At 41.1% G+C, this 13,058-nt stretch overlaps 1 protein-coding gene across 10 annotated transcripts in view; it reads left to right on the forward strand.

Moving 5' to 3' along the window:
* DGKG (diacylglycerol kinase gamma) overlaps positions 1–13,058 on the forward strand; it is a 298,101-nt gene that overhangs the window by 37,531 nt on the left and 247,512 nt on the right. For all 10 annotated transcript variants that reach the window (XM_056819855.1, XM_056819854.1, XM_056819858.1 and 7 more), the window contains 3 exons: positions 837–886; positions 2,951–3,025; positions 5,191–5,310. In XM_056819855.1, the coding sequence (XP_056675833.1) occupies positions 837–886; positions 2,951–3,025; positions 5,191–5,310 (245 nt within the window). The remainder of the gene's footprint in view (positions 1–836; positions 887–2,950; positions 3,026–5,190; positions 5,311–13,058) is intronic.

Consider the following 13,058-nt stretch of genomic DNA (forward strand, 5'->3'; position numbering starts at 1 on the left):
TTTGTTGTATGTATGTATATGTGCATTTATGTATACATATATGTGTTTCATATGTGTATATATAAATATCAAACTCATGTGCAAGTCAAGACATCACCTATCATCCACCTTTTTACCTCAGCATTGTGGTATCATTGGTCTTCAAAAATAAAGGACAAACTACATATACATATGCATGTGTATATTACACATTTGCATTTATGTATATGTATGTGTGTATATATACATATAACATGCATGTGTATATACACACAACCACCTTGGAAAGTAGGTGCTACTATTGTCCCCATTCTACAAACGACTAAATTGATGCTAAGCCAAATGACTTGCCCAAGGTGACACAGCTTGTGAGTATCTAAGATGGGTTTCAAATTCAGATTTACCTGACAGTATCCATTGCAATAAGCTACCAGGTTCAGGACCATTACTAGGAAACCCGAAGCTACTTTTCCTGTGGTCTTACACTCTCTGGGTTAATAGAGGATTTCCTTTGAGTTATGTTTCAGAATCGATGAGGGGCCCCAGCCTTCCAGGCACAGACGTTCACCAGGCTTTTTCATAATCAATGGCACCTATTTGTTGAAGCACTTTTGTGGAATTAAGGCTGAGGTGCTGAGGGGTCTTTGACATGTCCTTGGCCTCATTAGCACAGTGCTTCGACTGTGGATAACTAGCCACAGATATATTGTGAGAGTTAGACCTAGAACCTGGTCCCGGGGTCCCCACACCCATCCCCTTGAGGAAAGCTAAGCTCTTCTGTATGAGATGCTCTGAGCATCTGTGGATTCTACCATGTTCCTGATGCCTCACCTCACATCCTCTCATGTTTCTTCCAGTCATGTTCCGTCTGTATGACACAGAGGGCAATGGTTACCTGGATAGTACCGTAAGTAGGTTTCCTATATATTTGCTGTTCTCTAGGATCTGTCCAGAACTTCATGGGGAACTAGAGGGTCCTGGGAAGGTCTCCAGACAATCTAACAAGCTCTCAAATCTGCTCCTCCCTGAGGGCCCTCATTAAGACTCGAATCCCCAAGACCTGATGACCTAGAATCTTAGAATTCTAGAAATCCTAGAAAGCTTGTGGGTTAACTCAGTCCTAAGAGAAATCGCTCTATGAATCTCTAAACCCTCCACTGCTCAAATATTTCCAGTGATGGGAATCTCACTTCTCCATGAAACCCAATATTCTATTTCTGGACAGTCCTTTATTAAAAACTTCTTCCATCATGCTAAACTCAGTTTTCCTGTAGCTTCCACCCATTGGTGCTACTTCTGTCTCTAGGCCAAGCAGATTAAAACTCATTTTGATCATTAAACATCTAAAGACCAAAACATCACCAGTTCCTCCAAGCTATCATTGTACAGCATCATTTCCTGAGCAAATAATCATCCTGGGCACCCTCCATTAGCGACAGTCCAGTTTATCAACATTTTCCTAACATGGTTCTCAGATCTAGCCACATACTTCAGATGGATACAGAAAGAATAGGATTATGAGTCTTTCTCCCACAGCTGAATATGGCAGCCATTATATTTCTATCAAGACAACTTCAAATGATCTTGGCTTTCTCGCCAGTCATATATATTTGGGGCTTATAATATTGAGCTAGTAGTGGACTGAAACTTAGATATTTTTCACAGGAACTATAGACAAAATAGCTTTCCCATGTCCCATTGCAAATTAGGTCTTCTTTTAGTCCTATCAGATTTCATCAATACTGAATTTAGTTTGCAGAGCTCATTCTGAATCAAGTTCCTGTCGTCCTTTTCTAACAAAAGGCATCTTTCTTGCAATCTACTTGATGAAGCATCTCAGATGTTGCTCCTTAGAAACTTGCCTTATGTCAAAGAAGGCTTTGATCCATTTGGTACTCTGTAGGTCAATGAGATTAGAGAGAGGGATGGGGGCTTCACTTGGTACCCAATCATCTGATGCTAATATCAGCCAGCTGAGAAGAGACTATCACACTAAATACAGAGATTTATAGTGAACGGAATATCTGGTTCCTTCCGTAGAGAACATTACCATCTAATGGATGGTACCATTCTAGTACCATCAAAACATAGATTTGGAAATAGACAGAAGACTACAAGTCATCTAGTCCAGGCCCTTCATTTTCCAGATGAGGAAACTGATTCCCAGAGTGACTTGTTCAAGTCATACTTGGTAGTAAATAACCTCTCAAAGGTCATATAGGTAGTAAACAGTCCATCTTAGATTTGGGGTTGTTGAAGAAGTAGGGAACATGATCTCATCTTGGTGCACTTAGGGTGAGAGGACATAAAGGGAAGGAAGACTGGTACATGGGGTGAGGGAGGGGAGATCGATGTTTCAGTGAATTTTCTAGACATAAATAGCATAGACATATCCCATTGCTGCCACCATGTAAGAATTCACCAGAGTGATGCAGTGTAAAATACTAGAACTAGTATCAGAGGATCTGGGTTGAAACCTCAGTTCTACTACTATGGGACTGTGGGCAAGTTGGTGAACCTCTCTGAGAATCAGTTTCCCCTTCTCTAAAATGAGACGTTGGACTAGGCAGCTTCTAAGGTCCCTTCCAGCCTCAAATCTTTGATCTTATGACTAGAGTGTCCGACTTTTAGGTCATTTCAAGCTCTATGCTTCTATGAAGGGCAAGAATAACGTTAACAAAGAATAGACTGACTCTGAGTGGTTAGTGCCTGTTCTAATGAAAAGTAACCACAAGATCATGAGATCAGAGAGCTTGAGAAGGAAGTGATCTCATTGAGTCCAACTTCTTGATTTACAGATGAGGAAACTGAGGCCCAGAGAAATTAAGTGACTTGCCTAGGGTCATACAACAAATAAGGGTCTGAGGGAGGATTCACCAGAAGAAATGTACTAACCCCACCAGTCTCCCCTCTCATGCTTTAGTCATCCCTTCTTGTTGATTTGGTCTTGTTTCTTATTGGTTTTCCTTAGGCACTGGAGCAGATTATCACCCAGATGGTGCATGTGGCTGAATACTTGGAATGGGATACCACTGAGCTCAGACCTGTGAGTGATGGACCTGAGTTGTTAGTGTTATGGGACAGTGAATGCTGATTCTCACCCAAAGAACTGCAGCTCAGACTCATTCATCTGAAGGCTTTAAAGTGTTTATTTAAGGATGTTACACATATTGTGGCCAAGGTAGAAATAGCCCGGGCCAGTGGAATGGCACTGCAGGGATAGCATTGCAGCCACTCCCCTGGGGGGTTCAGGTTGCTAGATTTATTGAGGGTCTGGGAAATTCCCCTCCTTCCAACCTTGGGAATCCTCCACCGTCCCTCAGATCTTCCCTCCCCTGAGCATTCCAGATGGAAGTGGGGAAGGGGTTGGGAAGGGGTGCAAAGATCCCCAGTGCACATGCATGATGCTCCCTCCCAGGTCCTGTTTACCATCATCTTTCTCACCCTTCAAGGTCATTTGTCCTTTCTCAGCCTTGCAAGCTCTAACCAACTGGAAGAAAGCCATAACATAGCTCAGGTGCCGCCCACTCTTTCAGGCTTTGAATGTCCCGCAAACCCTTATCAACTGGGAGAAAGGATGGGGTTGAAATCTGCATTCTTTTTGGCAATATCTGAGAACTAGTAAAAAGCATAAAATCTAAAAGCACCATTTAAAAAAGGATGGCAAAAAAAGGAAAAAAGGATTGCAAAGCATTTCTAAGATTTTAAAGCTTCTTCCTCTGTACAACCCCATCAATAATTGTGAATGAAAGCCAGTATTTATAGAAAGCTTAAAGGTCTTCAAAGTGCTTCACAAATATTGTCATTTTTTCCTCACAACAACCCTGGGTGAGGGTGCCATCCTTATGATCCCCATTTTATAATTGTGAAAACTGAGGCAATTAGTGGCCCAGAGGGCTGCTACCCTTCCCTTTCCTTGGCCATCTTGGTTTTCTTTCCCGTGACAATTGGCCAATGGAAGGGAGATAGAAATGAAGGGTCAGTGGAGAGAAGAGGGGCAAGAAAAATAAGTGGAAGTGATTCAATAAAAATTTCCCCCTTGATCTCTGCCCTGTCTAATATTAATCAATAACATACAAGTTAATGAAGATGATGGACCAGGACCATCTACCCCTTCATCTTTATACTCTTGATTCTACTCTGGGCCATGTACTGAATCTAGACAAAAACTCAGGACTTTTCCATTCTATCAGAAGGGAATCAATCAACAAGCATTTGTTAAAGTCAGGCTTTGTGTTAGGTACTGTACTGGGCCCTGTCCTCAAGGAGCTTACCTTCTAGAGAGGGAAATACCATGGGAATAAGTAAATCCAAGATTACATGATGGGGAGAGAGTTCTAATAACTGGTTGATCAGGAAAAGCTTCCTAGAGGGAACACAGATTTTAAAAGTAGAAGTGAAGGAAAATGGCAATCTAGGCATAGGGAGAAGGCTATGCAAAGGCATGGAAACTGGAAATGGGCCACTGAGGCCAGGGAAGAACAAGACCAGTTTGGCTCACCCAGGGAGGATGTAAGGAGAGGAATGTGAAATAAGTCTAAATAGCCAAATAGGAACCCTTCTATGAGAGGCTAAGCTGGGGAGCTTGAATTTTTTTCCAAAAAGCAATAGAGATTTATTGAAAGCTCTTGAGCAGAAAAGTGATACAGTTATAAGCTCTACATGGGGAAGATTATTTTAGCAACAGTGTGGAAGACAGATAGAGGAGAAAGACCCAAAATCAAGGTACCAGATGGGAAGCTACTGTAATAATCCAAATGAGAGGTTATTAGGGACTAACCTAGGGTGATATCTTTGTGAGTTGAGGGAAAGGGATCAAGTATTTACCCTAGTGACCAGCCAAGATAAGTTAAAAAATACTTATCCCCAAGTTTGGACATGGGGCAATGATTTTTTTCAGCTCCCAGGCACGGCAGATTAACTTCTCCTTCATAAGTAAGTGTCAGAGTTGAGACTAGAGATAAAAATTCGGTATCTTATTTCCCTGATATAGGGAACTCCCAAATGAGGGAATGCCCTCCTTGAATTGGCACCTTTTCTAGGACCAATTCCTATCCTGAGGGGTAGAAGAAAGCCAGATCAAGACCCAGAGGGCTCTCTTAAAGGAAGTGGTAGAGATGATAGAGGAAAGGACAGTAAAGAGCAAGACAGAGCAGAAGAAGGGATTTGATGCCCACTCACCCACTGTTCTTGTACTTTGCTTCCTGGCAGATCTTGAAAGATATGTTGGAAGAGATTGATCTTGACCAGGATGGAATTGTGACTCTAGATGAATGGATTGAGGGAGGGATGACGACCATTCCATTACTGGTTCTACTAGGGATGGAAACAGTAAGTAACAAAACAAGCTGGGGTTCAGTAGGTTGGGGTACAGAGAACACTTATAGAATTGACATGAACACAAAGAAAATCTCTGGATCTGCTTCCAGAGTTACTAAACTTTAAAATTGGAAGAAGCTTTCAAGATCAACTGACTTAATATTTACATGGACAGGAATCTCTACAATATCCCCCAAAGTGGCCAGTGAGCCTTCAGTAAAAGGTCTCCAGCTAGGGGATACCTACTGAGGCAGTCCAGAGTACTTGTCAGTAACTCTAATTCTTAGTAAGTTGTATTTTCTTGACATCAAGTCACAATTTTCCTCCTCATACCTTCTATCCCAATTCTGCCTTTCTGAGCCTAAACAGAAGAAATTTAGTTTTTCCTCTGCATGTTATTGTTCAGCCATTCCATTCATGTCCAACTCTTCATGATCCCATTTAGGATTTTCTTGACAAAGATACTAGGATGGTTTGCCATTTTCTTCTCCAGATCACTTTATAGTTGAGGAAACAGAGGCAAACAGGGAAAAGTGACTTGTCCAGGGTTATATAGCTAAGGCTGGATTTGAATTCATGACTTCTAGGCCCAGCACTCTACTGTGGCACCATTGCCATTTCTCCATTTGATAACCTTTCAAATGCTTGAAGAGAGTTACCATGTCCACCCGAGTCTTCTCTTCAATAGTAAATCATTCCTCTTTCCTTTCACAGATGACATGAATTAACTATCTTTCCATCACAAGAGTTAATATTATAGATACAAATGCAAAAGTAAAAAGGTTCATGTCCTCAGGAGTTTCCATGCTAAATAAGTCCATTCTCTCACCATTGTAGCCACCCTGTCCTCTGGATACACTCCAGAAGATAGGGGCATATAGTTAGAGCAGGAAGGGAATTTAGAAGTCATTTCATTTTGCAGATGAGAAAATTGAGTTCCAAAGGGATTAAATAACTTGCTCAGTCACTTAAATGCTATGTAGCAAAACTGAGATTTGAACCCAAGTCCTCTGACTGCAGAGCCAAGCAGCATTCCTTTCTTTACTTCCTTCACCTCTTTGTAACTTCTCAAACAGAATTTCTTGATGTTCTGATTTGAGTTGGAAGCTCAGGCACTATCTGTCCATTTTCCTTGTTCAGATCATCAGCAGATTGAGATCTGGACCTTCATTGTGGACCCCATGCTCTGAAAAATCTCACAGCCAAATCTTGTCTTGTGTCTGAGAAAACAGGGGCAGGCTGGTGCATTAGGTTGCCTTCCTCTCGTCTTATGATTCCAAGCCTGTCATTTAATGGCTATATTTTGCAGATGAGGAAATTAAATCTGGAGAAATGAAGGGGACCTTTCTAAGGTCATACAGCTAATTAGCGGCAGGAACAGTCTATAAACTTGTACAGAGTGAACCTTAGACCCAAAGAAGCACTCCCACCTAAATACAATCCCTGTATAACCTGTATTTTCTCCGAGATTGAGGACCAGAAGAAAATTTTTTAATTAAAATAGACCAATCTCAGTTCAACTACCAATACCCATTGATGACAACGTTTTCTATCAACTAAGGGGAGACTCAGGAGAGTCTTACAGATAGCTCCTGGATCACTCACCTGGATGAAGCTAAACTAGATAATGTGTTCACAGTATCTTTTCAAAAGAAATATTTTAGAAGAAAACAGTAAGATAATAAATAGGGAGAGTAGTGGTACAGGTCATGACAAGGGACAGGGAGAATGATCAGGGATTCAGAATCCTTGGCACCTGAGAGTCAGAAGGAGAGAGAATGGAGTCAGAACAAGTGGATTTGAAGTCTAGAAGATTGGGGTTGGGGATATTCCATTTTTATTGTTGTTCAGTCATTTCAGTCATGACCAACTCTTTGGAACCCCATTTGGGGTTTTCTTAGCAAAGATACTAGAGTTGTTGGCCATATCCTTCTCCAGCTCTTTGACAAAAGAGGAAAAAACTAAATTCCCAACAGCTAGAGACCAATGACTAAATATGTGGGGAGGACCCCCAAACAACAGCCATAGCTATAGTGACAAATAAGGAGAACATGCAGAAATGATTGAGTGCCAAAAGCAGCACTGGGAACCAGTCTACAACTATAGAAATATATACATGATTGAACATATGTCTATCTATACATATGTATGTATGGAAAGATATATATGCATATATACATACATGTGTTTATATTCACACATATAAACACAAATATGTACACATGTATTGTAGTGTGTGTATATACAGTTATACATATAAAGGTGCTGTGGGGTGGGCCAATCTCCCATAAGGGATGGGGCCTTGGAGGTGGGACAGTGTTGGCAAAATGATGGATGAGACACAGCTTTTGCATTCGGCCCGCAGCACAGGTTTCACAGGACAAACTGTTCCACCTTGGCCGAGGCCTGGCTTTATTTTATACCCTCATGATCACACATCTACTTGGCATACAGTTTCATTCTCAACATACACGTTTCCATAAAATCTAACAACAGACAGGAAGCCTAGGGAGATAGTCAACGAAACATTGTTGCCAAGTGCAGGATTAGAGGGTAGAATCAACATGACCCAGATATAGGTTGGGGAATTCAGAGCACAGATTTGCCAGAAGTTTTTATGCCTAGACAAGAGGGTCCTATCTAAGTGGGTATATAAGAATACTTAGGTTTAATTTGTAAGTGGGCTCTCCTGGTAATATCCTAGGGAGACAGAGTGGGATGTCTGTATTAACCCTGCAAGCATGTTGCTCTCATCTATTTTTCCTGGGGTTAAGTAAGAATAATAATCATGGCAATTCCAATAATAAGGGGATATTATTAATGAAAGTCACTTAGGGGGATTTCAGTGGGTGTTTCCATCCTTCCTGAGGGCTGCTTTGCAGTCCCAGGTTTCCACGTGTGACCATGTCAAACAATGTGGTCTTTGATGGTTCCCCGCATAAGAGTACACACACACATAAATATGGCCTTTCTGTGTTAGAGATCATAGGAATACACAGAACATGGACCAAGTGTTTCCCATGAGTGTGCTGGCTCACTTGGCCCACTCTGTATGCATACCTATGTTAGAAGCTGTAGCCACATGGAAAGCCTGGATCCAATCAATGTAGCATACTGGATAGGGCATTGGATTTAGAGTTAGGAGGACCTGGATTAAAATCCCACCTCTCACACTTACCAGCTCTATGACACTAGGTAAGTCATTTAATAATAGTTAATAATTTGGGTGCTTACTATGTGCCAGGCACTATACTAAGCACTTTCCAATTATCCCATTTGCACTTCATAAGTCTATTGGGAGGTAGGTGCTATTATTAGCCTCATGTTATGGATGACAAAACTGAAATCTCCATGAACTCCAGGTTGCTTATCTATTAAATGATGGGCCTTAGACTAGATGACATCTGAGTTCTCTTCCAGCTCTAAATCTATGATGCTATGGCTTTTCCAACTTTTTTCACTTCAGTCTGTGAAGATTGGATTTGGTTCTCTTCTGATTGTAACAATGAAGGTTCTTAGCTCTTCCTTTATTGCAAAGATTAAATTGTAATCCCCTGACTATTTTTAGATTTTAATCCCCAAAAGTGTGAACCCAGTACTTAAAGTAGGTCTACCCATTTTAACCAAAAAAGGTGTGAACTAACCACAAAAGGTATGAACACCCATTTCATACATTGAATGGGAGGTCTGTGACCCACATGTGAAAGAGTGGGCAGTCCTGGAGAAAAGCATCTGCTATGATTGGTAGACATAAAATTAGGGGGGAGGTGACACAAGAGAAAAAGGTCTTTAAATACTGGAAAACAGAAACACACAGGATGATCAGTCACTTAGAGTCGGACTGAGGAACAGTCATTCTGAGTTGGACTGGAAGACAGTCACTAGAACTTGGAGTGAAGACAGATACTTGAGGAGAGACTGGAAGAAAGACACTTGGACTTGGAGTGAATCAACTTGGCTGTGGAACTGGACCCCTGGAGGAGCTTGTGTAGGAGACTTCAGACTGCTTCCCTTTTAGACAGTCACTCTGGTAAGTGTAAAGGCTGACTTCCTACCTTGCCCTTTCTGGAGATGTGAACCTCTGAGAAAGGCCTATCAACTTGAGACTCCTTTCCCCTGACTAGTGCCTTAGAATTTCTAAGTGGTTCAGATGAAGCCAGAGCGCTCTCTCTCTCTCTCTCTCTCTCTCTCTCTCTCTCTCTCTCTCTCTCTCTCTCTCTCTCTCTCTCTCTCTCTCTCTCTCTCTCTCTCTTTCTCTGCCTCTCTCTGTCTCTGTCTCTCTCTGTCTCTGTCTCTCTCTCTCTTTCTCTGTCTCTCTTTCTCTCTCTCTCTCTCTCTCTCTCTCTCTCTCTCTCTCTCTCTCTCTCTCTCCTCACTCACTCTCTCTCCCCCTTCCTCTCTCTCCCTCCCTCTCTGTATCTCTCTCTCTGTCTCTCTTCCTCCTTCTTGGTCTCTGTGTCTTGTTTTCCTTCTCTGGCTTTGTCTCTGTACCTATCTCTGTCTCTCTGTTTCTCTCTCTTTCTCTCCCTCCCTCATTCTCTCTCCCCCTTCCTCTCTCCCCCTTCCTCTCTCTCCCTTCCTCTCTCTCTCTCTCCCTTCCTCTCTCTCTCCCTTCCTTCCTCTCTCTCTCCCTTCCTTCCTCTCTCTCTCTCTCTCTCTCTCTCTCTCTCTCTCTCTCTCTCTCTCTCTCTCTCTCTCTCTCTCTCTCTCTCTCTCTCCCTCCTTTTCTTTCTTCCTTAATATCTTCCCTCTATTGTAAAATAAACTACCATAAATTTCATTTACTTGAGTAATTCATTTTGGGATTTAATAATTAAATCTCTGGCAACCACCAATTTAATATTAAGTCCAACCAATAAATTTATCAGGTCAGCATTCAGAAAATCTTGCAAAATCATTCCCCAATGGCCACCTTGCCTGCTGTTCCTAACTTATCATTTTTTTAAACCCTTACCTTCCGTCTTGGAGTCAATACTGTGTATTGGCTCCAAGGCAGAAGAGTGGTAAGGGCTAGGCAATGGGGGTTAAGTGACTTGCCCAGGGTCACAGAGCTGGGAAGTATCTGAGGCCATATTTGAACCAAGGACCTAGGACCTCTAGGCCTGACTCTCAATTCACTGAGCCACCTAGCTGCCCCCCTGTTCCTAACTTATCTTGAAAGATCAAAAAAACTAGATGCTGAAAGTTTTACTGGAAGACTATAGAGAAACCAAATTTAATTCCTCAGAGAACTCTTAGAAAACAGACAGTCTTCAATGGGCAGTTCTTTCCCCCGAATCTATACACATTCTCAGTTACTTTCAGCCTTAAATAACCAGTTTACCTGCCCAACTGTTCTTGATACAGTTCCTCCTCTGGTTTTATGCTGTTTAAATAAGCATTAATACTCTCAGGTAGAGCTAAAACATACCAGAGCTAATCTCTGTCAATGGGCCTTAGCCACCACAGAAGAGACTTCCAGAGTTTTCCCTGACACAGAGGAGGAACGGTTCTCTGGAGAGATGCCAGACCAACCTGGTGATTTCGCTTCATCTTGTCACCTCCAATTTAGCCCCACAAAATCTTGTCCTGTGACTCTCCCCTTTAACTTAATCTAGCAAATCAAGAAACATTTATCAGGCTGCTGCTGTGTGTCAGGACTGAGGATGTGAGGGCCAGAATGACATAGTTTCTGCCTTTAAGAAATTTACATTCAATTAGAGGAGAATTTTTAGAGTCAATATTGACAACTCAGGTTCAGATGTGGTGATTAAATATTGATGTCCATCCACTCAGACCATGATAAAGAGGTCTCCTTATCTGGGATCCAATAAAGCATCCTAATTTCTCCCTAATTATCTCTGTCATGTATTGAAGAATGTCCCTTAGTCAGATGCTCCCCTCCCCTCCTCCTATGCATTCTCCACAGGATTACCAAATTGATGTTTCCCAAACAGAGATTTGAACCTGTCTTATATACTACCCCATCGCAACCCTCAATTAAAAAATCTTCGATTGCTCCCTATGGTTTTGAGGATAGAATTTTTTAAATGGCCTCAAAAAGAAAGGACCTCAGAAGCTATCTGGTCCAACTCCCAAATGTTAGATGAACAAAATGAGGCCCAGGGAGATGAAATGATTTTAGGATTATATTATCATATAATCAAAAAATAATTATAGAATATAATTATATAAATGTTATAGGAGCAGAGGGCTACAGCTGAAAGGGATTTTAGACCAAACTCATCATTTATTACCAACCTCATGATTTATGATCAAACATGATCGACCTCAACTGTAGTTGAGGGAAATGAAGCAATTTGCCCCTGGTCACAAAGCTGATAGAGGCAGGATTTGAACACAGGTACTTCAACTCCAGAACCAATGGTCTTTCCATCCTGGAAGACTTGAGCTGCTAGAAAGCAGAGGCCATCTTTGTCTTCTAAAAACTTATCTTTTTGTTTGTTAATTCCTTCTCTCTCTTCCTCCCATAAAAGAAGGCATCCCTTGACAAAAAGATCTATGTGTCTATAAAATTATGTCTTGTTTTCTGCTTATCAGTTCTTTCTCTAGTAGACATACATAAGATATTTCTCAAACAATGTTTCTGTTGATGTCTAGAATTTTCTCTTGGATTTACTTATTTCACTCTTTTATAATTTCATGGAGGTCTTTCCATATTTTCCCAAAATTAGCCTGCTCATCATTTATTATGGCATAGTAGTATTCCATCACAATCGTGTGCCACAACTGGTCTTCTATCTAATCTAATTATGGAGGACTCAATATGGACTCAACTAAATTTTTCCTAAGAACAGTCTTTCTAAAATACTGCAAAGTTCTTCTGGACTATTAGACTGAATACCAAACTAGAAATATGGCCAGGAGAGGACAAGAGCAATTAGTGGATTCAAATGATGTGCTTTGTAGATTTGGGTTAATCACTTAAGCTCCATGTGGATTTAACCTCCTTAAAAATAATGAGCACTCAGGAGCCTTCGGTGAGATACACTTCATTCAATGCACATGCCTGGAAAAACAATTTTCTTTCCACTTTTGTAAATAAAATCTCCACTTCAGAGGCTGAATTAATTGGTATGATGGTGTTGGGGAGGAATTTTCAATAATAATGGAAATGAACATGGCAGAAAAATGTCCCCCATTAAATGGCTTCAAAGCAATTCAATTCAATTAACTTTGATCAATGTTGTTATTAACAATAATAATAAATTACAATATACAAAACAGTACACCAGGCATGGGGAGAACTTGTTCTTATATTTCCCCAGGGGAACAAAAGTTGACTGAGGACAAGGATTATTTGTAATAGGACCATGATAAATATTTGTTGAATTTAATTGAAAAGAAAGGAATTAAGTCAAATGGAAGGGACAAGGTTATATAAGATTTGATTCCTAGGGGACAGCTAGGTGGCTCAGAGGATTGAGAGCCAGGCCCAGAGATGGGAGGTCCTGGGTTCTAATTTTACCTCAGATACTTCTCAGCTGTTTGAACCTGGGCAAGTAACTTAACCCCCATCACATAGCCCTTAACACCGTTCTGCTTTGGAATAGATACATAGGATTGATTCTAAGACAGAAGGTAAGGATTTGGTAAAAAGGTGCTCTATTCTTGCTTTCATAGAGCTTACAGTGGAGGATATAGTACATATACAAATAATACAATACAAAATAGAGCATGATGATGAATTTACTAGATAGATACAAAGTGTTCTTCAAGGTCCAAGGCTAGACCAGTGCTAAAATGAGAGTGGGTTGGGG

This window comes from Monodelphis domestica, chromosome 2 (assembly GCF_027887165.1).
Source record: "Monodelphis domestica isolate mMonDom1 chromosome 2, mMonDom1.pri, whole genome shotgun sequence".
NCBI classification, from domain to species: Eukaryota; Metazoa; Chordata; class Mammalia; order Didelphimorphia; family Didelphidae; genus Monodelphis; species Monodelphis domestica.